General features: G+C 53.6%; 1 protein-coding gene across 2 annotated transcripts in view; it reads right to left on the bottom strand.

Moving 5' to 3' along the window:
* Positions 1-9,992: 9,992 nt before the first annotated feature.
* The window catches only part of Cdk18 (cyclin-dependent kinase 18), a 30,831-nt gene continuing 13,833 nt past the window's right edge, over positions 9,993-26,990 (bottom strand). The window contains exons 2-16 of one of the 2 annotated variants that reach the window (XM_013017513.1): positions 20,287-20,430; positions 20,025-20,155; positions 19,129-19,254; positions 17,639-17,695; positions 17,196-17,310; positions 16,938-17,032; positions 16,562-16,624; positions 15,384-15,507; positions 15,109-15,229; positions 13,978-14,075; positions 13,669-13,774; positions 13,463-13,505; positions 12,675-12,765; positions 12,377-12,454; positions 9,993-11,406 (exon numbers count right to left, since the gene is read on the bottom strand). In XM_013017513.1, coding sequence (XP_012872967.1) covers positions 11,372-11,406; positions 12,377-12,454; positions 12,675-12,765; positions 13,463-13,505; positions 13,669-13,774; positions 13,978-14,075; positions 15,109-15,229; positions 15,384-15,507; positions 16,562-16,624; positions 16,938-17,032; positions 17,196-17,310; positions 17,639-17,695; positions 19,129-19,254; positions 20,025-20,155; positions 20,287-20,404 — 1,401 coding nt within the window. In that variant the 5' untranslated portion in view covers positions 20,405-20,430 and the 3' untranslated portion in view covers positions 9,993-11,371. Of the gene's footprint in view, positions 11,407-12,376; positions 12,455-12,674; positions 12,766-13,462; positions 13,506-13,668; positions 13,775-13,977; positions 14,076-15,108; positions 15,230-15,383; positions 15,508-16,561; positions 16,625-16,937; positions 17,033-17,195; positions 17,311-17,638; positions 17,696-19,128; positions 19,255-20,024; positions 20,156-20,286; positions 20,469-26,990 lie in introns of both variants that reach the window. The other variant, XM_013017514.1, reaches the window with a different exon arrangement.

The raw sequence follows: 26,990 nt of genomic DNA, 5'->3' as shown, positions 1-26,990 counted from the left end.
TTAAGTAGTAGAGCACCAGACTTGAGGGAACACACTAAGGGCAAGTGTCCAGACCCTGACTTCAAAAGCCCCCGTACTGGCACCAAAAGAAAAGAGAAGAAGCTGGGCACTGGTTGCTCACGCCTGTAATCCTAGCTACTCAGGAGGATCGCCATTCAAAGCCAGCCCGGGCAGGAAAATCCAGGAGACTCAGCTCCAATAAACCACCAGGAAACCAGAAGTGGTGCTGTGGTTCAAGTGGTAGAGTGCTCGCCTTGAGCTGAAGAGCTCAGGGACAGTGCCTAGGCCCAGAGTTCAAGCCCCATGCCTGGCCAAAAAAAAAAAAAGGAAGGAAGGAAGGAAGGAAGGAAGGAAGGAAGGAAGGAAGGGAAGGAAGGAAGAAAGGAAGGAAAGGAAAGGAAGAAAGGAAGGAAAGGAAAGGAAGGAAGGAAGGAAAGGAAACGAAGAAAAGAAGGAAAGGAAACGAAGAAAGGAAGGAAGGAAGGAAGGAAGGAAGGAAGGAAGGAAGGAAGGAAGGAAAAGAAGAGATGAAACACCACCTAGAAACAAGATTGACTCTATGTTACGACTCTACAAAACAGGCACTCAAGTCTTCAAGTCTAAAGAGCAATACGAGCCGGGTGCCCGTGGCTATAATCCTAGTTACTCAGGAGGCTGAGATCTGAGGATCTGGTTCAAAGCCAGCCCTGTCAGGAAAGTCCGTGAGACTCATCTCCAATTAACCACCAGAAAACCAGCAATGGTGCTGTGGCTCAAGTGGTAGAGTGGTAGTCTTGAGCTGAAGAGATGAGGGATGGCGCCCAGGCCCAGAGTTCAAGCCCCATGACACAGAGAGAGAGAGAGAGAGAGAGAGGGAGAATCTAAGCTCTAGGAGGTCTGGGATGCCTGCTGTGGTGGGGGCATGTGGAGGGGAGGGGACATGTCAGGAGCAGATAGTTCCTGGCAGCTTCCTAATGTACCCATTTCCTGGTTCTATAACGAATGTTTTAATGTTTCCTGTCTATATTAAAATCATTTGTATTTTCATTCATATCCCTGAGCCTAGAGGTGGAGGCCCAATTCAGGCTCACAAAACAGGCAGGTCCTGCAGGAGGGAAGGGGAGCCTGGAGGAGGGAAAGGAGGCAGGAGGAAGAAGCCTGGGCAGGGCTGCAAATCTCTCTGCCATTATCTCTCCCCAATCTGTGAGCTGCTGCAGATAAGAGGCCCACTTGGAGCCATTCTTATTTATTTCTGCAGCCGGCTCCTCTCTCCCTGACCAGACTGAGTTCCGGGAGGAGGGAACAATGTTTACTTAGTTTGGAATCATCAGTGGTTCTCAAGCCATGTGTACCAAGATCGATCCTTGATTTCCTTGATCTAGCAATCCTCCTGCCTAAGGCTCCGAGAAAGTTGTCAGAACTAAAGCATTCACCACTGTGCTAGGCTAAAGGAGATTCCCAATATCTCCGGGCCCCTCTCTCACTCCCCCGCCCACCTCTCTCATCAGTTTTGAGGCTTGAACTTGGGGCCTGGGCATAATCCCTGTGGCTTGAACTCAGGGCCTAAGCTCTTTTTTTTTTGCTCAAGACTAGCACTCTACCACTTTTGAGCCACAGCTCCACTTTGGTTTTCTGGAGGTTGATTGGAGATAAAAGTCTCATGGACTTTCTTGCCTGGGCTGCCTTCAAATCACGATCCTCAGATCTCTGCCTCCTGAGTAACTAGGATTACAGCAGCGTGAGCCACCAGTGCCCAGCTAATTGTGTGTGTGTGTGTGTGTGTAAACTCAGGGCCTGACACTGTCCCTGACTTTTGTGCTCAAGGCTGATGCTCTACCTCTTAAGCCACAGTTCCACTTCAGGGTTTTTTTGGTAATTGGTTGGGGATAAGAGTCTCACAGACTTTTCCTGCCTAGGCTGCCTTTGAACTGTCATCCTCAGATCTCAGCCTCCTTAGTAGCTAGGCTTGTAGATGTTAGCCACTGGTACCTGGCTATAAATCTCTATTTAATAAAACTGGGCATAGGTGGGTGATGTCTGTAATCCTACCTTGTTGGGAAGCAGAGACTGAGAAGATTTTGGCTAACTTGGGCATAAAGGTGAACTCTCTACCCTATCCCAATCCATAGCTAGATGCAATGGTGCACATCTGTTATTCTAGTTACAGGGGGAAATGTAAATAGGAGAACTGAAGTCCAAACCAGCCTAGGCATATACTTGAGAACCTACAGAAACAAACAACAAAGACAAAAAGGGATGTGGCTCAAGTGGTACAACACCTGCTTAGCAAGCAGGAGGCTCTGAATTCAAACCACCAAAAATAAAGTTTTTATGCTAAGCCTGAAGGTTGATAACTTTAACCCCAGCATTCAGGAGGCTGAAGCAGGAAGATCTCAAATATGAGGCCAGACGAGGCTTCATATAGAGACTTTGTCAAAAAAAAAGATATTTTAAAAAATGTAGACAATGAACCTGACACTGGTGGCTCACACCTGTAATCCCGGCTGAGCTCTGAGAATCACAGTTTGAAGCCAGCTCAGGCAGGAAAGTCCACGAGACTCTTATCTCCAATTAAACCATCAAAAAGCTAAAACTAGAGCTGTGGCTTTCCTACCCCAGCTGGCTTCCAACCTCGATCCTCAGATCTCAGCCTTCTGAGTAGCTAGAATTACAGGTGTAAGCCACCAGTACCTGGCCTTACTTAGTGCTTTTATTGTAAATTCTGAATGCCTTCCCTGTAATGACTATCCTAGGAGCCTCCCACCCCCTTAACTGACAGGGAAACTGAGGCACGAAGTTTTCCTGATGTGGCCACATGACTAGGACCTGGTGTTGGGATCCAGGTGGAGGCGGCCTGGCCCGAAGCCTCTGTTTCTGATGTCCACGCTGACCTGCCTGTCCCTGGCAGAGACCAGCCTTACCCTCACTTTAGGGCCATGAACTGGGAACTCCGTCCCTGAGTTAGAGAGACGCTTGACCAGTGAATCACAGGTGGCCGAGGGTGGGTCCACATAACCTCAGGCTAGAAACAGGTCAGGCACAACTAATCCCAGGCACAACTCCCTCCCTGCATTAGGCCCTCATGCCCACATCAACCCTGGCTTTAAGAGTCCTGCCTTAGTTCTTTCTCAGATCACTGTTGGGTCTTGAAAAGCCAAGGCAATCTGGAGAAGCCAGCAGCTCAACCCCACGCTCCAAATCCAGGCAGAAGGGGGTTTGCAGGCCTAGAACCATGGGTTGACATGTTCCCCTTGGAGTGAGGGGGTGTGTCTCAGCTGCCAGTCACACCCTGCTGCTCCACACGGCAAAGGGAGAGATTGAGAACAAACAAAAAGGAAAAGAGTCAGACCAGGCTGGACAGCCCCTTCCTCAGGCACCTGCTGTGACTTGCCAGTGGGAGTGATGCCTCTGAGCGGTCAGGCCTCTCTGCTTGAATGCTCCCGGGGATGGGGCCCTCTCGACCTCAGGAAGCAGCTGATCTCCATTGAGCAACATCTGTGCTCTAATGCTTACCATAAACTCTTCTGGTGACACTTCTCTGGCCACACTGAGGGCTCTGTGGGAGCCTTTGGGATTCTTTGTTAAAGTCTTACCACATCATTTTGGTGTCATCGATGTACTTAATACCTTCTTGCTTATTGAGGCTTTATCATGGGTAAAGAATGCAAGATCCCTGGGGAGGGAGGGAGGGCAGAAAGGAGCTGGGATTTCTGAAGGGGAGAAAGGGGGGGGGTGGTAATATGCAAAACACTATTAAGTCCTGAGTGTCAGGTTCCTTGTTAACGTTCTCTCTTGAATCTTCACAACTGTGATCACGATCTCTGCTTTACAGAGAAGGAAACTGAGGCACAGAGAGGTTAAGTAACAGGCCTATAGGGACCAAGCTTGCAAGAGTCTGAAGGATTTTGGAGCCGGTTCTCATGTCCCTGGATGTACAAGACTCCTCATTGGAGCTGAGTATGGTGGTACATGCCTGTAGTCTCAGCACTTAGAAGTGGAAGCAGAAGGATCTCATGTTCTAGCCCAGGCTGAGCTACACAGTTAAGAGTTTGATTATAAAAAGATTTTTTTTTAATGGGAGGGGTAACATTGATCAAGATTCATCATACGCATGATCCAACTTGTTGAATTAAAATCCCTTTGTACAACAACTTAAGGAAAAGTTAAAAACAAAAACAAAAACCTCTCCCAACGCTCCTCAGGAACCCAGGGCTCCATCCCTCCTCCAGAAACACAGACATTATCAAAAGTTTTGTTGACTCTGCTGAAGCAATAGAGAACATTATTCAAATTAAAATATAATATATGCACTCGAAATTGCATGATGAAGCCTTTTGTTCCAACTATTATACTAGAAAAAAACTGACAGGAGAGTAAAACAGACTCTGTGGGGGGTGGTTCAGCAGTGAGGGGAGGAGGAGGAGGGTGAATGAAGGTAAATTAGCACTGAATATGTCTGTATGAAAACAGAGCAATGTGGGGCTGGGAAGGTGGCTCAGTGGTAGAATGCTTGCCTAGCATGCATGAAGCCCTGGGTTCAATTCCTCAGTACCACATATATAGAAAAAAAACCAGAAGTGGAGCTGTAGCTCAAGTGTAGAGGGCTAGCCTTAAGTAAAAGAAGTTCAAAGACAGTGCCCAGGCCCTGAGTTCAAGCCCAAAACTGTCAAAAAAAAAAAAAAGGAATAAGAAGCCTGATGAAATTGTTTTTAGGGAGGGAAAGTTATGGATAAGAGAGAGGAATGGGGGAGGGTGGGGAAGGGAGAAGGAGGAGGGGAGGTTGGTGGGGTACCTTGCGTGTATGTATGGAAATATCACAATGAAACCCTCCCTTGTACAACTAATGTATGCTAATGAAAACCTTTTTTTTTTAACTGTAGAGAAAATTTACTTGTTTCTGTGGTGCTGGGCATTGAACCTGGGGTTTTCTGCATGTTAGAAAAGTGTTCTACTACGACAGAGCTTTGCTCCTAGCCTAGTAACTCTTAAAAGGATGACTAGTAGCTGGGCACCAGTGGCTCATGTCTGTGATCCTCACTACTCAGGAGGCTGAGATCTGAGGATCAAGGTTCAAAGTCAGCCCGGGCAGGAAGGCCTGTGAAAAATCTTATCTCCAAGTAACTACCAAAAAATACCTGAAGTGGAGTGGTAACTCAAGTGATAAGAGTGGTACCCTTGAGAAAAGAAAAGAAAAAAAAAAACAAACCAAAACCTCTGGAAGTGGGCAAAGCTACGTCAGGGCCAAGAACATCTGGTGGGTACTGAAGACAGAACCTGAGATGGAATCATCATGGAGAATGACAGTACCAAAGGACACTTAGGATACAGGAAGATAAGGAACTAGGCAAGAGGTTTCCAAACCAGAAAGGCTAGCTACAAATGATTACAAAGTCTTCTTCCCTGGGGAAGAGGCCAGGTGTGATGAGTTAGTGCTTAGAAACAGAGTCTCTCTATGTTGCCCAAGCTGGTCTCAGCCCCTGGGATCAAGAGATTCTCCTACCTCTACCTCCTGAGTAGCTGGAACTGCAGGAATGTGCCACTGCACCCAGCTGGGATAGGTCACTGATCTCTGGGTTTGTTACTGGGGGTCACTCACCGAGTAGGATGTAAAACCCCAAAGGGGAAGAAAGAGAGAAAAGAGAAAAGGAAGGAAGAAGGATGGGTGAGGAGAAACACTGGTGAAACTCGAAGGGCCCCTGACCCTGTTCACCCCATCTGAGTGGAACTGATGTGCGCTTGTCTCTGGCTGGACAGAGCTGATACCGTCCATGGAGTCATGGAGGCTGGAGCACAAGTGAGCGGGGGGACACCCTCACCCTCACTCTCTGGTCAGCTATGAGACTAGCAGACAGGAAGCCTGTAGACACAAGGGGGAGGTCAAAGATCACTGTTTTCCTAACACCTCCAGTGCACCTGTCATCACCCAGCCCCTCCTGCCCCTCCAGACCTCCACCCATCCACCAACTAAAAGGGCAGGAAGTGGGGGCCAGCCCCTGCCCCGGGCCCTGTGGCACCCTGTAGATGGCATCACTGCTGATGGTCAGTGTCCAGCTCCAGACAGGAATGTGTCACCCCCATTGCACAGATACACACAGGAAGGTGGACACAGCCCCTTTCCCCTCCCACAGCGCCTGCTGCAAACTGGCCTCTGCTTGGGCCCAGAGGTGCTGCCTGACTCTGAGCCTTCGGAAGCAGATGGCCGGCTCCAGCTCAGAATGCCATCCAGAGCCCCGGAGGTGGTCCCGGCTACCTGGGGGGAGCGGTTCTCAATCCTGACAGCACATCAGGGTCATCTGCAGGCTTAAGAAATAACCTGATGTTAGCCGGGCATTGGTGGCTTATGCCTATAATCCTAGCTACTCAGGAGGCTAAGAACCTGAGGATCAAAATTCTGTTGGACTCCATTTCTCAAAGAACCAACACAAAGCTGGCCCGGAGGTACGACTCAAGTGGTAGAGTGCCAGCAGAGCAAGCAATCCAAGGAAGTGAAAGGCCCTGAGTCCAAACCCCAGTACCACCAAACGAACAACTGATGCTTGTTTCCACAATCACAAAAATCCAACTGAGCTAGGCACCGGTGGCTCATACCTGAAATCTTAGCTGTTCAGGAGGCTGAGATCTGAGGATCATGGTTCAAAGCCAGCCCAGGCAGGAAAGTTTGTGAGATTAACCACCAGAAATCTAGAAGTGGCACTGTGGCTCAAGTGGTAGAGCACTACCCTTGAGCAAAAGGAAACTAAGGGATGTCATCCTGGCCCTGAGTTCAAGCCCCACATTTGACCAAATAATAAATAAATAATCCAACTGAATTGATGTAAGCTGCAGCGGGACCTCAGGTGGAACTAATGAGCAGGACCACATGGTACAGCCTTCCTGCTGCCCTGCTGGGCTTGCTCGCTCTAGGCCTGGCTGCCTCTTGCTCATCCTTTGAGTATGTTCCCTTCAGGGCCTTTGGCTAGAATAGTCTGTCCCTGGCTGTTGGCTCCTCTCCCTCATAATCTCCAGCTCCCCTGACCCTATCAGAGGTCTCTGGTATAACACACACACACACACACACACACACACACACACTCACTCACCCTGCCTTACCTGCTTTAGTTGCCCCATTGAAGCCCCTGTGTTGATTTGGGAGACGGTTTTTCTCCCGCAGGGCTCTGCGGGAGCAGGACCGGGCTCGTCTCCTGTTCACTGTCACACCCTCAGGACCTGGCACACAGCACTTGACAGAAATCCATGGAAAGAAAAGCCCCTTCTGTGCCAGCAGGTGTGAGCTCCTGGAGGGTGGAGTGGAGCTGCCCACCTCCCAGGCCCGGCAATCCACTCAGGGCGACCCAGAGCCTGTGACCACAGGTGTGCTGAGGATTGAGGCGCTCAGGAGGCAGAGGGCTCGTGGGGTGGCACAACTGCCCGGAAACGTCTGAGCAAAGGTGGGGAGGGAGGAGATGGGCCAGGAGGGCTGAGCTGCTTTAAGGAGAGGCAAGCAGGGCGCAGGTGGCTCACACCTGTAATCCTACTCAGGAGGCTGAGATCTGAGGATCACAGTTAAAAGCCAGCCCAGCCAGGAAAGTCCGTGAGACTCTTATCTCCAATAAACCACTAGAAAACTGGAAGAGGCGCTGTGGCTCAAGTGGTAGAGTGCTTGCTTTGAGCTGAAGAGGGCAGGGACGGTGCCCAAGCCCAGAGTTCAAGCCCCAAAACTGACAAAAAAGAGAGGTAAGCAGCATGTGAGCTGCTGACCCAGGAGCCTGGCGGAAGACAAAGAAAGAGGCCTATCAGGTGCCAGCCTGACCTCTGGACTCAGATGGCAATGGCAGGGTGGCTGGGAGCCCTCAGAAAGAGTGGGGCGGGAGGAATCAGTCCCAGGTCTCACCAGGGTGGGCAGCACTGAGCCCACGAGCTGGTGCCCCTCTACTCAGGATACCAGCCCTGTGTGTGTGTGTGTGTGTGTGTGTGTGTGTGTGCGTGCGTGTGCTCTGGTACTGGGGCTTGAACTCAGAACCTCCCACTCTCAATGGCATTTTTTGCTCACAGCTGGCACTCTACCACTTGAGCCACACCTCCAGTTCCAGGTTTTTTTTTTGGCTTGCTGGTTAATTGGCAATGAATCAGATTTTTTCTGCCAGGGCTGGCTTTAAACCTCAGTCTTCAGATCTCAGCTTCTTGAATAGCTAGGATTATAGGCATGAGCTACTGGTGCCTTTTGACAGACCTTTTGACGGCAGTTTGAGGGGTGCTGCAAACCACCAATGCTCTCTTCAGTAGGCACAGGGAAGGGGAAAGTCCCTGAGGGCTCCAGACATTTCTGACTCCATCCCAGGAGCAGGTGGCAGAAGTGAAGCCAGAGAGGTCAATGAGTCACTGGATGCTTATGACAGGGTCGGTGGCAGAAAGAGCAGGGTCCTGTTCACATGAGCCATGTAGCATCAGGAAATGGCTGTTACCAAGGATGCCCGGGGAAACTGAAGGCTTCGGGTCATAGGGCTGGGCTGTGCCAGGCAAGAGCGCTGCAGCCCTGGCCGCTTGCAGCCAGTCGCTCAGCTGCCCCGGGGGTGTAGCTCCAGATTCAGCTCCTGGTCCCCACAACTACACAGAGGCTCAGAGAGGAGCTTGTCCCACAGTGTCTCCACCCCAGTTCCCACCAGCCATCTGAGGCAGGAGCTAAGCTCCTGGCCTTTCGACTCCAGATGCATCTAATGACCACAGCTGCAGCAGCCCTGGGAAGTTTCTGGAAGACAGGTGCTTGGGTACATGATGGGCCACTCCAGCCCTGGATACTTGGTGGCCTTCCAGTGCCCACAAGCCTTCCTTGTGCTTGCTTCCTGCCTCCTGGGCCACTGTCACATGTCTATCCTTGAAGACAGGACCATGCGGCCCACAGACCTGGAACTCTAATTTGCTATGTGTCCTGGGGAAAGTCACGAAGTCCCTGGGGACCCCATGGCCTCACATGCAAAGAGGAAGGATGTGTATAGGGCAGGGTCCATGAGATGAGCGAGGGCATACCGCTGGGCACGGGCAGGGAGCTTGGAAAATAGTCATCTTCAAATTCATCAGAAAGGCTCCGCTCGGATGTCCACCATGAAGGTCTTGGTCTATCCCTCCCGGCAGCACTGACCGTCCCAAGCTGTGGTCCTGTGCTGTGCCGAGGAGTCTGAGTGTCACCGAGATGGTTCTGTGCCAAGCCCTTGCCCATCCCCGCTGCTGCAGCTTACAGAGGCACCCTCTCCACACTGGCCTCCTCTTCCATAAAGCAGGAAGGCTGACCAGTGATGCTGGGGGCGTGGCCAGGGCATGGTAGGGGCATGGCATGATCAGAGTGGTCTTAGGAGAACCCACCAGGATGGAAACCCACAGGACTTAGAATTCTGAGCTCTGTGTGTGACAGGGAGCAGGTCCAGACCCAGGGAAGACAGTCTGAGCAGGAGCCGGAGGTGGTTCAAGGGTTGCACCCCTCTGCTATCCTGGTCTTGACCCCCCTTCTCAAGGCCAACCCTATCTTATTATTATTTTGTCGGTCGTGGGGCTTGAACTCTGGGCTTGGGCGCTGTCTCTGCGCTCTTCAACTCAAGGCGAGCGCTCTACCTCTTGAGCCACAGCGCCACTTCCGGTTTTCTAGTGGTTTTTATTGGAGATAAGAGTCTCACAGACTTTCCTGCCTGGGCTGGCTTTGAATTGTGATGCTCAGATCTCAGCCTCCTGAGTAGCTAGGATTACAGGCGTGAGCCACTGGCGCCCAGCCACGGCCAACCCTCTCTTGAACCTTATGTCTTCCCAAGAAGCTAGGAAACCATTTGGTGTTGGAGCTGCCAGGAAGAGATCAACAGCAGTGGTTGAATCCCAGGCCTTCCCCAGGACTCCCTCTGGTTTCCTTGGGTCAACCTCCCTCGGTGGGCAGAAGGCAGGACACAGGACACAGGCTGCCAGACCCTCCCCCATCCACGGGGCAGTTCAGAGACACCCCTCCCCCAAGCCCCTCCCCCCACTTTGTGTATCCTTCCATTCTCTATCTCTAGTATCGATCTCCCAGTCAGCTTTCCAGCTAGACTGCTCGCCGCATTCTGTACAACATGAATTAAATATATTATCTGTCTTTGCACTGAGTCATAGGACATTCACAGTACAGGGGGGAGGTGTGGAGGGCTGGGGGTGGGGGGGAGAGTGAAGCCCAGACTCTCCAGGGTTGCTGTTGGGGTGGGGGAGGGAAGCTTGTGGCTAAGTCAGAGCCTGGCCTCCCCTCAGCCTTCACTCTTCTAGCTCCACCAAGTGTTGAGGAGACCTTGGGACTTAGAGTGCTGAGTGGGGTGTCTTCCCCTGGGGCTCCTCATTGGCCCCCGGAGTGGGGCCCTTGGGGTGAAGCCTGCTCCTATTTGCTCTCCCCTAGCTCACACAGTGCTGCCTATGCCCTCCCTTAAATGGCCACTCTCTGTAGAGGGTCAGGTGGTCAGGACCACAGGGCTAGAAAGGGACTGAGGAGGGCCTGGCACAAATGTCAGGGTGACCCTGCATGTCGGAGCCAGGGCAGACTTATCAGCCATCAGGGGCGATAAGGTCCACAGGAGAGCTCTAAGAAGGGGAGCACAGGTAGGAGCTAGGGAAGAGCTCCAAGGGTGGGGCACATTCTACCACCTGCCAATTTAAGGCAACTCCATCCAGACTGGGAGATGGGCGGGGGCTGGCCGAGGTGGCAGGAGTGCAGCTGGCAGTACCAGGTGGGCATGGGGCACTTTGGTGCTGCTCAGCCTTGGTTCAACCCCACGGGCACAAGGGGCCTCGAGTAGGGAGGGGGCTGACGGCAGGGTGAGGGTGGTGTTTTAGGACACCAGGTTGGGCGTGGCCTTTGGCACACCCCTGAACATCCACAATTCCAGGGCCCCAGGCAAGCGTCACACTCCTTCTTGCTCTCAGAGGGGAAGCATGTGAAATGCACGTAGGCTCCACGAGTCAAAAGCCTGGCAAGCCACGGAGGGAGGCAGGCAGGCAGGCCCTGGGGGAAGCTGGGCAGAGCCCATATTCAGGGCCTGGCATTCAGCCTGCTGCCTGCTTTCTCCTCTCCAGCATAACTCTGTGCTGGCAACCAAGCACTCTGGGCTGGGAGAGGGCTCAAGGTCCCTCCTTGCCCCCTCACCTCCTCTCAGGGAAGCCGCCCATACCCAGTTGCACAGTGGGTGACAGAGGGGTTGGTGTCTGGGCAGAAGGCCACAGGGAGGGGTGTGGGAAGCAGGGAGAGGAAACAGATGCGCCGAGCAGAGCTGCCAAGTGACCGGTCCTCAGGCTGGCCGCCGGCCCTCGTTCCTCAGTCCTCTGATGTCTGCACAGGCCCCGTCCTACCCAGAGTCTTGTTCCATGTCAACCCTGGTCCCTTGAGCTGTCACAGCATGGTGGGCATACATGCTCAGAAGATGCTTTGCCGCCGGCTCTTTCCTCGTCCTGGAGAAAGGAGGGAAATGGGTAGGACTTGCGTGGAGAAGGCTAGGCTGAGAAGTGGTCAGGTTTGAGCAGGACATTTGTTCCCCAGATGCTCCGATCAAGTGAGCAAGAGCATTCCCTAGGAAGTTGGGCAGACCTGGGTTCAAATCTCATCTCTGCAACTTAGGAGCTGTTGTGAGATTGTGACGCAGCCTCAGGGCTTTGGTTTCAGAACTGTGAGATTAAAAAATGTTATAATTGGGCTGGGAAGGTGGCTCAGTGGTAGAGCACTTGCCTTGCATGCCTGAGGCCCTGGGTTCGATTCCTCAGCACCACATAAGCAAAAAGAAAAAAGCCAGAAGTGGCGCTGTGGCTCAAGTGGTAGAGCGCTAGCCTTCAGCTGAAGAGCTGAGGGACAGTGCCCAGGCCCAGAGTTCAGGCCCCACGACCGGACCCAAAAAAAAAAAAAGGTATAATTGTGGCTCACACTTGCAATCCTAGCTACTCAGGAGGCTGAGATCTGAGGATCATGGTTCAAAGCCAGCCTGGGCAGGAAAGCCTATGAGACTCTTGGAAGTGGCTCTGCGGCTCAAGTGGTAGTGCGCTTGAAGAGCTCAGGGACATTGCCCAGGCCCAGAAAAAAAAAAAAGTTGTAATACCCAGGACATTTCAAGGATTAAATGACTTGTCATGTCCAAGGCCATCAGCAGTGCTAGGGACTGAGGGAAGTGCTCCCAGCACGCAGACCTACCAGAGAGCTCAGAGTCTACAGAGCGAATGTGCCAGAGACAGCACCTGTCTTCACCAGGGTGACTGTCAAGGGCAGTGTTCTGTCTAGGTGGGGGCTGAGGAGGGCGGGGGTGGATGAAGCAGTGTGAGCAGGAACGCACTGCTGGCCCCAGTTCTGTTCCTTCAGAGAGTAGCCCAAGTGGAGAGGGGCGGCCAGCCCAGCCATCTCTGTAAGGGGCATCGGGGAGGCACCGGGGCCTACCTGGCTGCTGGAAGGCTAAGCCACGGACACCTGGGTCCTTCTGAAGCTGGATCTCTTTCAGAGAGAAGATGGAGGCAGCTGGGTGAGGGAAGAGAGGGAGGGGAAGAGTTAGGTGGTTCTAGCCTGCTCCTGGACCCCTGCTGGACTCTATCCCGCTGAGTCCACAGAGCTGACTACCCAGGCTGGGGAAGGACCTAACTTAAACACGCCAGAGCCAGCCTTTTTAGTTCATGCTAGCTCCTCCCTACACACACCTGCTGTCCCAACTCTCTTTCCCTGCTTCCCCTCAGACACTCACTGTCTTCAAGCTGGTACACTCGTTCTCCCAGAGACCGGAAGTAGGGGTGACTCAGGGCCGCCTCTGCTGACATGCGACTCTTCGATTCATACTGAAAGACACAGGGTGGGCTATTAGGTCCTGCTGGGGGCCTGTGGGGACCCCTTTAGGTAGTACAACTCCTACGTTCAGTTAGATCACCAAGATGGGGGAGGCCTGAGTCATTCCTGAGAAGGAAGCCCTGAGGATTAGCAGTTGGCCCCCACCTGATCTGATCCAAGCCAAAAGCTCCCAAGGATCCAGTCACAAACAAGAGTAGAAATGGGAGTTCAGAGGAGGGACTACCTCTTGGGATGGAAACACACAGGCTAGAGTAGCGGTGATTATCACCTAAGTAATGGTAAATATTAGGTAATACCAATAACTGCCCTTTTATTGAGTACTTGCTCCAAGAAAGGAGGTATGGCACCTCTGACGATGGTGTATCCTCACCATCATCCTACCAAGTATGTGTTGTTAATTATACCTGTGACCCAAGGCACTGGATGGAGCTCAGGCCAGAAACCCAGAACCTGTCCAAAACTATGCAGCTACAGAGCGGAACTGATCTAGGCATGATGTGAGGAGCACAGAGTAACAGGCTGAGAATGGCGGCCAGAGTCCCTCTTTGGCCTTGGGGAAGCAGAGAGTGGGTGTTTGTAGGGGTACCCAAAGCTTTGAGTACAAGAACCACTTAAGTTGGAGTACAGGGGGCTTGGGGCCTGGACATTTTGGCAGCCTCTCTCTGGGCGGGCTGGGAGGACGCTCACCAGGAGGAGGCTGGTCAGGAGGTTAATGCCATCTGTATCCAACCTGCAAGAAGGAGACACTGGCACAGGTTTTGCTTGGGTGGCTGCAGCCTCATGGAGGAAGAGCCAGCCAGCCGGGAGCCCAGTGGGAGGGGAGGGGCTACCAGGGGGTGTGGTTTGGGGGGCGTGGCCACGTGGTGGGAGCGATTCGGTTGGGGCGTGGCTACCTGGGGGCGTGGCTAAGCAGCGGCTGCGGCAGGTAAGGGGGAAAGTTGTAGGTTCGGAACTCGGACAGGGCAGTCACACCGGGCCACGTCTCTTCTGTAGGGGTCCCTGGAGAGACGGAGCGAGGATTGAGAGAATGTGAGACGCTCGACCAACAGGGAGGGGACAGCAAACAACACCACGCAGGACCCGGAATCCCCGCCTAGCCGGCCGGGCCCGGCCGCCCCGCCCCGTCCCTGCGCGCGCCGGGGCCGGGCGGAGTTCTAGCGACCCCTGGCGGTGAGAGCGAGGGCGCGGAGGAGGAGACTGACCCAGGAGGCGGAAGATGAGGTGCAGCTCCTCCTTGACCGTGGACCCCGGGAACAGGGGCCTCCCTGTGGCCATCTCGTAGTGGATGCAGCCCACGCCCCTGGGGGAGCAAGGGTGGCATCAGAAAGGGGCGGCCGCCAGGCCCCCAGGGCTGCTCCCCCAGGGAACCGAGGACGCCCTCCCAAAGGGGGCTGGACCAGCCCCAGGACAGTCTCTCGTTGGGGACATCCGGGAGCCCTAGGGAAGATGACTTCGACCCTTCCCCCGGCGAGTCTTGCATCTGCCCTGCCTCTCCCAGCCGCAAACATCCATTCTGGAGAGCCTTGGCGTCCAAAGCACTTGCAAAGTTCAGCCAGAAATCCTTGCGCCAGCATTTACATTTAGGCTGCTTTTCATTTTACTCTACATCATATACTTGTTAATTTTAACACCAAAATAATAATACACTCTTTCTAGAATGTTCACTAGTACTGATACTTGGGGAAATATTCTTCATATTTACTGAAGATTCTTCCTAATACTGCCTCCCCCTCCCCACCGCGTACCCAGCAGTTACTTTTAGGAATCTTTTAGTCTTTCAGGATCTGTTCAAGCAGGGAAAAGTGATCTACTTTCAGACTTCTGTTAGGAGTCAGGGTCATTCTGTGTAGCCCAGGCTGGCCTCCAAATTGTGATCTTCCAGCCTCGGCCTCCCAAGTGCTGAGATCGAAGTTCTGAATTAACATGCCAAGATTTCACACCTAATTTTATTTTTATTTATTAATTGATTGATTGATTGCGAGTCCTAGGGCTTGAACTCAGGGCCTGAGCATTATCCTTGAACTCTTTCTGCTCAAAGCTGGCATTCTACCACTTGAGCCACAGCTCCACTTCTGGCATTTGAGTGGTTAACCAGAGATAATACTCCCACGAAATTTCCTGCCCAGGATGACTTCAAACCACAATTAGCTCTCAGCCTCCTGAGTAGCTAGGATATCAGGCATAAGGCACCAGTGCCCAATTTTTAGACCTAATTTTAGTACAGCCAGTGCAGTGGGGACCTTTAGATCTATTAGTCATGGAGGTTAGATAGTTCTTTTCAAAGTCTAGGGGTGTGGGTACCCCTCTCCCTCCCTATGGCCCTGTTCACTCACCACATATCAATGGGGGTGGAGTACTCTGTGGATCCCAGCAGCACATCGGGGGGCCTGTACCACAGGGTCACCACCTCATTGGAGTAGGTCTTCGTGGGCACTGACTTGGCCCGGGCCAGTCCTAGGACAGACTTATCACTGAACCTCTGTGTCCGGTGTTGGGGGCTGGGGGTCAGCCACTACGGCCTTCTGCACAGCACCTGCATCCTGGGGAGGCTGTGTACCCCAGGCGGGTCAGACCGACCTGCCGGCCCTCACCCAGCCCCTGGCCTCACCAAAGTCAGCTAGCTTCAGCTCGCCCCTCTCGTTGATGAGCAGGTTCTGGGGCTTCAGGTCCCGGTGCAGGATCTTGCGGCGGTGGCAGTAAGCCAGGCCTCGGAGAAGCTGGAACATGAAGATCTAGGGAAGAGGGAAGAGAAAGGAGATCTGGAAGGCAGGAGCAGGTCCACCTGGGGGACCCTCTCTCGTTCTGTGCCCTGGGCTGGGCTGGGAATGGAAACAGCACGATACCACCTGGTTCTGCTGCCTATCCTGCAGCCCCATTGTGAGCTCTGTGCAGACCCAGGGGCCCCATACAGAGGGGAGGCTCAGGTGTATGAAGGAGGCTGAGAGTGTGAGGCCAGGAAGGTCTGTAGGCAAGGAGATGGGGAACATAGAGGGTCAGGAAAGCTAGACACCCTTGTGTTTTGTCAGTTGTAGGGCTTGAACTCAGGGTCTGGGTGCTGTCCCTGAGCTTTTTTGTTCAAGGCTAGAGCCCTACCACTTTGAGCCACAGCACCACTTCCAGCTTTCTGGTGGTTAATTGGAGATAAGAGTCTCATGATTTTCCTGCTCAGGCTGGCTTTGAACCAGGATCCTCAGATCTCAGCCTCCTGAATAACTAGGATTTCAGGCGTGAGCTACTAGCGCCCAGATATGCTTAGATCTTTTTTTTTTTTTTTTTTTGGGTCCGGTCGTGGGGCCTGAACTCTGGGCCTGGGCACTGTCCCTCATCTCTTCAGCTGAAAGCTAGCGCTCTACCATTTGAGCCACAGCACCACTTCTGGCTTTTTTGTTTTGCTTATGTGGTGCTGAGGAATCGAACCCAGGGCCTCAGGCATGCAAGGCAAGCACTTTAACCACTGAGCCACCTTCCCAGCCCTATGCTTAGATCTTTAACAGATGTTAGAAGCACCATCTAACCCTCTAGAAACGGCCACCTATCCCTCTGGGTTTCCTGGGAGAAACTTCCCTCCATTGGACAGATGCAGAAACTGGCGCTAAGCAGCAGAGAGGGATTCATGTCAGTGTCTAGCAGCAGGTGTGTGTGGGTCCCTGGGCTAAGATGCCCGGCCCCTTCCCTCCTTCCTGCAGCCTCAGCAGCCAGGGTGGTGAGGTAGGTTCCCTTGCTGAGCTACAGCGCAGGTAGCTAGCAAGATGGGGCGGGGAGAGGTCCCTGCTGGGAGAGCCTCACCTTGACATTGTGCATGCTCATGAGGTTTCCACAGTGGTCCAAATACTGCTTGAGGTCACTGTCCTGGAACACAGAGCCTGGCTCAGTCCTGCCCTGGCCCCTGCCTGCCCAGTGGTCCAGACACAGGCTGAGACAAAACCCTCCCAGGCCTCTGGGAGTTGGGACAGCCCCCCCCCCCCCCCCCCCCGCTCTGAACTGCTCTGAAACCTGAGCCCTTCGCCACACCTGCAGGGAGCATCTGAGAGCCTGATTCTACAGCAAGACCTGGGTCACCCCCACCACAGCCCTCCCACGCCCTCCCCCACCTCGCCCCTCCCCTACTTCATCCCACCACAAGGAGGAAAGAGGCTGCCAGCCCCCCCTCAGCCCAGCTCACCAGGTACTCAAACACCAGGGTGAGGGAGCGGTCTGTGTGGATGAGGTCATGTAGGGTCACAATATTGGCGTGCTTCAGATTCTTCAGTAGAGACACTGGGGAGACAGGCCCGCCTGGGTCCCTGGGCCCACATAACCCCCTCACACCCTCTCTTCCTTCCTGGGGTTCGCCTTCCAGGGCCTCCACCCTGGGCTCCCACCTCCCGGACGCCCAGGGTATATGTGTGTATGTGGGGAGGGGGGTCCCCAGCCGCTGTACCCTCTCGGATGGCAGTGCAGGGCGCCCCTTCCTCGTGCTCCAGCCGGATCTCCTTTAGGGCCACCAGGTTCTCTGTCAGCTTGCTGCGCCCCTTGAAGACCGTGGCGTAGGTGCCCTGGGGTAAGGATCCCACTGGTTGGCGCCAGATGTGCTCAGACCCCACTCTTCCCATCCTGTGCCTTCCCCTCCAGGCCTCTGCTCTGGGCTGGGACTCGGCTTGAGCGCCTCTCTCCCTCAGCCTCCACTGAAATCCTGTTTCTTCCAAAGCTCACTTGCTCTGCACAGCCCCTGTAGCAAGTACCGGACAGAGAGGAAGGCGCCTTCCTCAACTCCCAGCATGCTTGGCGCTCTAAGCTACGCCGTGTTCTCGACAGAGGTGAGGATGACTGGACCAAAACTTTCCTGCTTGGCTCCCAGTGATGCCCATGCCCAGCCTCTCTTACCTCCCCGAGTTTGTCCAGTTTCACGTACGTCTCCAGTTTTCCAAAGCCGATATCAGACTGAAGGGAAGACACAAAGTACCATGAGACCGAAGGCCCCAGCCGCCTCTACTCTCAGACCTTCCCCCTCCAGCCTCTAGCTGCCACTTCTGCTTTCCCTCATCCCTATGAGCCCAGGGAAGTCTGCGTTTCTTTCTCCTCTGATAGTCAGGGATGGGGAGCCCAGAGTAGCAGGGCCTTGGGTGGGAGGTGAGCCCACCCCACTCCCCTGTTTGACTCTGGCTAGATCCTCGGGGCAAGGCTATTTTTCATCATGCCAGGGTCAGGTCAGAACCCACCTCCCCAGCAGTGTCTCCCATCACCACCTCTCTTCTAGCTCAGGAGGACCTCTTTTTCAGCTCTGTGTGTGTGTGTGTGTGTGTGTGTGTGGTACTGGTGATTGAACTCGGCCTCACACAAGCTAGGAAAGTGCATTGCCACGCAAGCCACGCCCCAGGGCTTTCCTGCTTTTAACAGAAGTTCCCCTTTTTGCCCAGACTGGCCTCAGATTTCCATCTTTCTCCCTAATTCCTGCAGCATAGCCAGGATTATAGCTGTGTGCCACCATGCCCAGCCCAGGTGGATTTTTTGTTTTATTTATTATTTATTTTGGATTTTTTGTTTTACTTAACATTTTATTCACATATATTAATTGTACAAGGGAGTTGGTTTCTATTCATGCATATAAATATCCACTCCCTTTATCATTTTTTCTTGTATATTGTCCCCTCTTTTTAACGGTTTTATCATTCTATCTTCATACATATTGTATTTCTCTCCAATTCTCACATGCATGCACACACACACACACACACACACACACATACATCATCATCATCATCATTATCATCATCATCACCATCATCACCCTCTCATTCTCCTGCATTCAGCTATTGGTATTTTTTTTCTTGGCAGTGCTAGGCTTTGAACTCAGAGACTCATACTGGCTAGGCTGGCACTCTACCACTTGGGCCACACCTCCACACCTGTATTTCATTTTTCCAGGCTGGCCTTGTATTCCCAATCCTCCTACCTCTGTCTTTCAAGCAGCAGGGATTACAGGTGTGCACCACAATACCTAGTTTATACCCAACTCTTGACAGATTTCCTGCCACCACCAGACAGGCTGATTCTACAGGCATCTGAAGTGGCTGAGCTTTGTAAGATGCTCCCAACAAATCTGAGAGGCAGCTAGGAGCGGGAAGCTCATGCCAGGTGCTCTGCTGGGTCTTTATGCAGGGAGATCTCGGGGGCTGAGCACCAGCTGGGACCATCAGGCAATGGACGATGAGTTGGACTATTTGAATGCACTGAGGCCAGCAGGTGGTGCCAGAGGCCGAGGAATCTTTCTGGCACTGCCACGTACCTCAGCTGGGCCAAGTCCGGCCCGGACAGTTCCATAGCCATGCTGGGGCGGGTGTCCTGCCTTTGTGACCTGCCCTCTGGGGACTCACCAGAGAGGCACGGCGGGACATGCGGCTGACCGGCTTGGGCAGGTCTGGGTTCTCCAGCTGTAGCTTCTGCAGGAATTCCTGGGGCAGTCGGATATCCATGGGCAGAGAGAGCCTCTTGCTGATGTCCTGGGGGAGAGGAGTGGGGGTAGGGACACAATGTTAGCTCAAGGGGTAGCTAAGGCCCCCACCCCCACTCTCTTTCCCTGTAGATTAAATCCAGCAAGGACAAACCAAAGGCTGTGAGCCCAGGCTTACAACGACTTCACGGGCATGCTCAGAGACATATATGAACACGACAGCGTGGCTGTGTGACATTAAGAGAAATCTTCCCCTCTTTGGCCTACCATGCTGACATCATGCTATGACCGACACTAGTTCTGTAAGCATGTTTTTCCTACCCTGGTCACATATATGTGAGGCATAAGCTGTACTGCTGTACTCCAGGAACGTTTTAAAGACTTGTCATCTCATCCACACCATGACCACTTTATTGAGTTAATTTTTGTTGGTCCTGGGCCTGAACTCTGGGCCTGGGCACTGTCCCTCAACGCTTCAGCTCAAGGCTAGCATTCTACCACTTTGAGCCACAGGGCCACTTCCAGTTTTTGAGTGGTTAATTGGAGATAAGAGTCTCATGGGGACTTTTCTGCCCGGGGCTAGCTTCGAGCAGCGATCCTCAGATCTCAGCCTCCTGAGTAGCTAGGATGACAGCTGTGAGTCACTGGTGCCGGCCTGTGACCTCTTTAAAGACAAGGAGACTGCAGTGTACACAGATTGAGTGAACGTCATGTAACAAATGACAGAGGAGGGATTTGAACCCACAACCAGGGCAGCCAGCCTCCTTGTGGATCCATCTGCGGCTGAGGCATGTGGCAGCCAGGAGGGGGCGCTCTCACCTCCATGGAGAAGCGCCGCTGGTTCTGTCGCCGGGAGTAGAGCAGGCCAGGTGACAGCCGCCCGGGCTCCCCACAGCTGTCTTCATTGGGCTCCGGTGGGGCATCTCTGCCAAGGGGACTGAGCTGCAGGTCTGAGAGGGACAGGCGTCAGCTTCCCGCCCTGCCACCGGCCAAAACAGGGGACACAGCCCCCAGCCGCCCTTCTCCCCAGGGTCCCGAGGCAGGGTAGGCCCCGCCCGAGGCCAGGCAGCCTGACCCTCACCCTCGTCCCTCCGGGTGTGGAGCTGGTTGAACTGCTCGCTGAGCTCAGCCTCCTCGATGGTCTCCGTGCGGGGCACAGACAGCGAGAAGCGGCGCTTGAAGTTCTTCATTTTGTTCATGGTCAGCGAGGACCAGCAGAGAGGCCCTGATGGAGGCGGGAAGAGCAAGACCACGCCTGCAGGTCTACCCCAAATGTGAGTCAGGGTCAGCTCTGTCCAGCAGGCCTGCTGCCCTGCCCACTGCGGTCACCCATCCCTCTCCCTGGAGTACTCAGGGCCTCGGGTGCTCTACAACTTGATCCATGACCACAGCCCTTTTTGCTTCATTCATTCATTCATCATTCATTTATTGGTGTCAGTACTAGGGCTTGAACTCAGGGCCTAGACTTCCATTCCTTAGCTTTTTGCTCAAGGGTGGTGCTCTACCACTTGAGCCACAGCTCCATTTCTGCCTCATGGATTTCCCTGCCTGGACTGGTTTTGAAGTGTGTTCCTCAGATGTCAGCCTCCTAAGTAGCAAGGATTACAGGCTGGAGCCACTGACACCCAGTGGCTACTTATTTATTTCTTTGTAGACTCTCACTTTTTTGCCTGGGTTAGCTTGGACGTCGATCCGCCTATTTACATCTCCAACATAGCTGGGACACAGCTGGGATGACAGTCACACACCACCATGCCCTGCATACTAGTTGAAATGGAGTCTGGTGAACTCCTCCACCCTTGGGATGGCTTCAAACTGCAATCGCCCAAATTTCACCCTCCTAATTAGCTAGGGCCACAGGTGTGAGCCATCATGCCAGCTCACACAGTAGGCCTCTTAATCAGACTCCCAGCTCCCTGAGGGCCTAACTCATATCTCCCTCTGGTGACTCAGCCATCCCGCTCCCCAGGGAAGAGGGTCCCAATCCTACTGGGTGGGACTGTGGGGCTAACGCACAATCTAGAGCACTGCTGGGGTCTCCAGGGCTCGGGGAGGGCTGGGGTCGTCGGAGGGGAGACACTGGGGTATTCTCAGGCAGAAGCTCTGGTAAGGGCCTTGTTGACTGGTGTCCACAGCTGCCCTTCACCGTGGCCCAGGCCTTTTGACACCCTCTGCTCCAAGCCCCATTCTACCTTGATACTGACATCGGAAGTGCCATTGTCACCAGAAGTGACCCTGGCTTATGCTAGGTCCCCAGGAGCTGGGAAAAGAGCAGATGCATGGGTCTGGAGCAGATGCATGGGTCTGGAGCAGCCAGAAGGCTCGAGAAGCACAGAAGTTGGCCGGAAACAGAGTCAGCCGCAGAGAAGGGGAGGCTGGAGCCCCAGGGCAGGCAGGGTGTCCTCGGCTGGGTACGCAGTATGGGTGGGGGCAGCTCTGCAGGGCCATGCTTCAGCCAGGAAAGAAGGTTCTCTCCCCAGCAGCCCAGCTCCCATGGCCCGCTGCTCATAGGCCCTGAACCCCAAAGCAGTGCTGCCCCCACGATTTCATCAGCTCCCAGGGCAGCCGCCTCCAGCCTCCCCAGGCCCCTCCAACTGCAGAGGGGCAGCAGGGGCCTAGCGGCTGCACAACCCTCCCTCCCTCCCCCCCGCCCAGGATGGGGGGCCCCTGAGCTCCCCCCTCATTCTGGACTCAGTACCCTCCTGGAGGATGCTCAGGCCTGCTACTGGCCAGGGCTTCGTTGCCAAGGCAACCAGGCCCCTCCTGAATCTTTCTGGTTTAAGGGATTATGGGTCAGTAACATGTTTGCTTTGCTTAATGATCACAGCCTCCTGGCCTCTGCAGGCCTGCACGCTCCCCCTGCATGCTCCCCCCCCCCCCCCCCCGCCCAGGCTGGTGCCAGCAAAGCCTATCTCTGCCAAGAGCTCTGATGTCTGACTCGGTTCAGCAAAATGATGACCTGAGCACCTACTCTGTGCTATCCTGTGCTGGGCACTCGGGTTGCAGAGGTGGCTGAAGTACGGACCCTGAGCTCAGGGGACTCGGGGGTTGGCGAGGCTGCCTCCATGTTAAGGCAGCTCAGAGCTCTTCATCCGCTTCTGCCGATCCTCATCATCCACCCAGCCTCACTCTTGCAGCCAGCCACTTCTGGGCTGTGAGGGCCAGATGTCTGGACAGCCGGTTCCCAATGGGCATCCCCCCCTGCCTTACACCTTGGGGTACAGTGTTCGGCCAGTGTCCCCCGGGGCGGGGAGACTTCATGTGGTGGCAGGCTGGGATGTTCTCTGTACAGATCATTGTCTGCAATGCTGGCTGAACATTAATATCACCAGTGAGCAGGGTGACAAAAAAAAAAAAAAAAAACATCTTCCTGGGTCTCACCCCTGGGGCTCTGTAGGCCTGACTGGGAAAATGATTTATTTTTTTCTACTATCCAGGGAGCTGACCCAGGGCCTGCACATGGTAGGCAAGGAAAACGTGTTATTAAAAAAAAATGTCTCATTTTATTTATTGTATTTTTTTTGAGATAGGACCTCAATATATAGGCCAGGCTAGCCTTGAACTCTGGATCTTCAGCCTCATTCTATTGAGGGATTGGACTGCAGGCATGACCTACCACACCTGGCAGAAAATGCATTTTTGGGGGGGGTCAGTTGTGGTGCTTGAACTCAGAGCCTGGGCACCATCCCTGAACTTTCTTGCTCAATGGAGGCTCTACCACTTTGAGCCACAGCTCAAAGATTTTAAGTGGTTAATTGGACATAAGAGTTTCACAAGCAGGCTGGGAAGGTGGTTCAGTGGTAGAGCGCTTGCCTTGCATGCATGAGGCCCTGGGTTCAATTCCTCAGCACCACATAAGCAGAAAAAAAAAAAAGCCAGAAGTGGCGCTGTGACTCAAGTGGTAGAGCGCTAGCCTTGAGCTGAAGAGTTGAGGGACAGCACCCAGGCCCAGAGTTCAGGCCCACGACTGGACCAAAAAAAAAAGAAAAAAAGAGTTTCACAAGCTTTCCTGACTGGGCTGGCCTCCAACCTAGATCCTCAGATCTCAGCCTCCTGAATAGCTAGGATTACAGGTATGAGCCACATGTGGGAGCCACTAGTGTGCAGCCAGATGATGACATTTTTATTTGTTGGTTGTAGGGCTTGAACTCAGGGCCTGGGTACTGTCCCTGAGCCTTTCTGTGCTCAAGGCTAGCAGGCTACCACTTGAGCCACAGCACCACTTCTGGCTTTTTCTGCTTATGTGGTGCTGAGGAATTGAACCCAGGGCCTTGTGCATGCAAGGCAAGTGCTCTACCACTGAGCCACCTTCCCAGCCCCAGAAGATACATTTTCAATGCAGCTCTAATGGTGTGCTCCGGATCAGTGGTTGGAAAGTGCGTAGAGCCTCGGGAAGAGCTGAGGTTTCCAGCCTGTCCTTGTGTGCTGGGGGAGTAGGGGAGTCAGGGTCAGAGGGGTCAGAGGGAAGGCACACTAGGGCACACTAGATCAGGAGCCGCTGCCTCTGTCGGCAAGTACACACACCTGTGCTGCCCACACCAAAACGCCCCAGGCTCCTCTGTCATGGTCATCAAAGGTGGGGCGCTGGAAGCAGCACCTGGATTCCTGACATCGAGCTTTGCCAGGAGGGATCAGGGCTCCCCCATAAAGCTGTCTTGCAGGCTGCGATTTACGAGATGGCACGCCAGGGTTGTGGCTCAGGAATCTACCGGTAGCTGCCATAAATCTCACGCTCCGATCGGCCAGGCAGACGGAGGGGAGCCCATTCAGGCCTCCTGAGAGTGAGGCTCCCAACTTCAGCCAGACAGATGAGAACCGCCCTCAAATCACACCTGCGCCCCCCAAGGAGCCACCAGCTCCGCCTGGGGTGGGACAGGGAGGTGGGGGGAGAGGGGGGAAGTGGGGACAGCTGACTTGGGCAGGAATGCAGGGCTGAAGTGTTGCAGAGCGATGAGACCCAGCTGTGTCTCAGCCCACTGGGGAAGAAATCAGAGGGAAGCAAGTTGTCACCGAGGTGGGGAGGGATGGAGGTCAGACACAGGGATGAACTTCCTGATGGTTCCAGGGAAGCAGGCAGCAGGGATGGGGGTGGTGAGCAGAGCGGGACAATCAGGGCATTGAACCGGGCAGGGTCCTGGGGGTGACAGGGTACTGGGGGCAGTGAATGATCTGTTGTTCCTTGGCTCAAGACACAAGATGTTTCTGTCACTTTTCCCTTGGGAGAATCAGCTCCTCAGCTTTGGGGGCTGAGGTGGGGGGAAGGGAGACAGGAAAAAGGCCTGTCACCTTGGTGCTATCTGCCCATCCTCCCTCCCCCCACAAACTGGGGACAGAGCCTCAGTGTGACCCAACCCAGGCCCAGGCACAGTGTGGCCTTTGTCCCGAGGCCAGGAAGCCATCTGGGGCTGTCCCGTGCAATTGGTGCCAGGGGAAGAGGGCGATGGGGTCTAGGGGAGTGGCCAGGCAGGGTGGCATAAAGAAGATGGCAGAGCAGAGGCCCCTCTGGAGCTGTGACGTGGACAAGCATGCTCCCCTCCCCCCTCCACCAGGTAGGCCTGCCTGTCACTTCTGCCTGCACACACAGCAGCTGCCCAGCACTTCCTGCAGGGGTGGAGGAGCAGGTGTCACAGGAGAAGGAAGGGGAGCCAGGCCAGGAGGAAAGCCAGCACTGGTCAGTGATCAGTTTACCCTGGCTGGGTTGCTAGTCAGCTGCCAGGGGAGGCCCAGGAAGGGCACCGTGGTGCCTGGAGGGGAACTGACCTGCAGCCATTTCCTGGTCGTGGCTAAGGGTGTGGCCACATGGCTCTGCTGTGCTCCTGACCCATGGCCTGGGCTGGAAGCGTGCCCTTCTCTCTTCTGGCCTTCCTGCCTCCTCCTATTCTGAATCCACAGTTAGACAAACCCAGGCGGGATTTTGGAGCCACTGCTAGTAGGCTGTGTGACAGCGATTTAGTGACGTGCTCGTCTACTCTACGTCATTCTGTCATTCTGCTTACTTATCCCAGCACTCACTCTGCCCCTGCCCATGCCGGCCATGGTTGCTGGCCGCCAGAACCCACGGGAAAGGGAAAGACATTAAGTCCTGCCCTCCTGCGTGCTGCCATTTCTCTTTTTCCTTTTTGAACTGCTGTGGGTTGAACCCAGCACCTCACACATGCTAAGCAATGAACTCCATCCCCAACCTCTGCCCTGATACACCTTGATTGGGGCAAGAGGATGCACACACTACAAGAGACAAGCAAGCCAGGCACTGGTGGCTCACGCCTGTAATCCTAGCTACTCAGGAGGCTGAGATCTGAGGATCAAAATTTGAAGCCGGCTGGGGCAGAGAAGTCCCCATGAGATTCTTTTTACCTTTTCTTTTCTAATATATATATATATATATATATAATAAAATATATCTATTGTAAAGATACTGTACAGAGGGGTTACAGTTACATGAGTAAGGTAATGGGTGCATTTACTATCCAGCATTGTTAGACCCTCCTGTGGTTTTTCCCCTACCATCCCTTCCCTCCCACCTCCCCAACACCTCCCCCAGCCCTTTTTCAACATAGTATCTTGTATATCTCATTGTTACAATGATTCAACCTGTATCCTTATTTCAGCTTCCCCATGAGATTCTTATCTCCAATTAACCACTCAAAAACTGGAAGTGGCCTTGTGGCTCAAGTGGTAGAGTACTAGCTTTGAGCACAAAGAGTCTCAGGGACAGTGCCCAGACCCTAAGTTCAAGCCCCACAAGGGACGGATAAATAAATAAATAAATAAAATAGACAAGCAAATTGAACTTCTGTCTTTCGATCAGTCTATCTGACTATCAGCCTATCTTTCTGACTATCTATATATCTACCTATGTATCTGTATAACTGTCTGTTTGTCTGATTATCTATCCATAAACTATAAAGGGGAGAGTAACTTGTTCAAAGCCTACTGGATGCATGTATGAACCCCCTACTGTATTATTACTGTGTACAAATTTTTAAAAAAAAGATAAAAAAAAAAGAGGAGCTGGGAAGGTGGCTCAGTGGTAGAGTGCTTGCCTTGCATGCATGAGGCCCTGTGTTCAGTTCCTCAGTACCACATAAACAGAAAAAGCCAGAAGTGGTGCTGTAGCTCAAGTGTAGAGGGCTAGCCTTGAGCTGAAGAGCAGAGGGACAGTGCCCAGGCCCAGAGTTCAGGCCCTACAACTGAAGAAAAAGAGAGAGAGAGAGAGAAAGAATTCAGAGTAGGTATAGGTCAGGGAACTTCATGAGAAAGCAGGTCATCAAGAAGAAAGCAGGTGCAAAGGTCCTGAGGCAGAAGTGAGTCTGCTATGTGCTCTAACTGCAGCATGCCTGGAGAGGAGGCCAGAAGGGAATCACTGTGGTGGCTCACGCTTGTAATCCTAGCTACTCAGGAGGCTGAGATCTGAGGATCGCGGTCCAAAGCCAGCTTGGGCAGGAAAGTCTGTGAAACTCTTATCTCCAATTATCTACCAGAAAACCAGAAGTGGCATTATGGCTCAAGGGCTGGCCTTGAGCTGAAGAGCTCAGGGACAGCGCCCAGGCCCAGAGTTAAAGCCCCACGACTGACCAAAAAAGAGCTGCCAGAAAGAAGACACATGGCAAACCAAATCTAATGGCGCCCACCGCCTTCCCTTCCCCATACTGCCCTGACCTGGGATGGGAAAGGGAGAAGGGGGTTCTTAGCCAGAACTACAGGGTTGAATGGAGTAAGGGCCTGGGAGGCAGGTCCTCTGCTCACACAGGGCAGGGCCAGGCCAGGGCAGGGCAAAGGGTCCAG

Source organism: Dipodomys ordii, unplaced genomic scaffold (assembly GCF_000151885.1).
Source record: "Dipodomys ordii isolate 6190 unplaced genomic scaffold, Dord_2.0 Scaffold35, whole genome shotgun sequence".
NCBI classification, from domain to species: domain Eukaryota; kingdom Metazoa; phylum Chordata; class Mammalia; order Rodentia; family Heteromyidae; genus Dipodomys; species Dipodomys ordii.
This window is presented reverse-complemented; position numbering and strand designations above follow the sequence as displayed.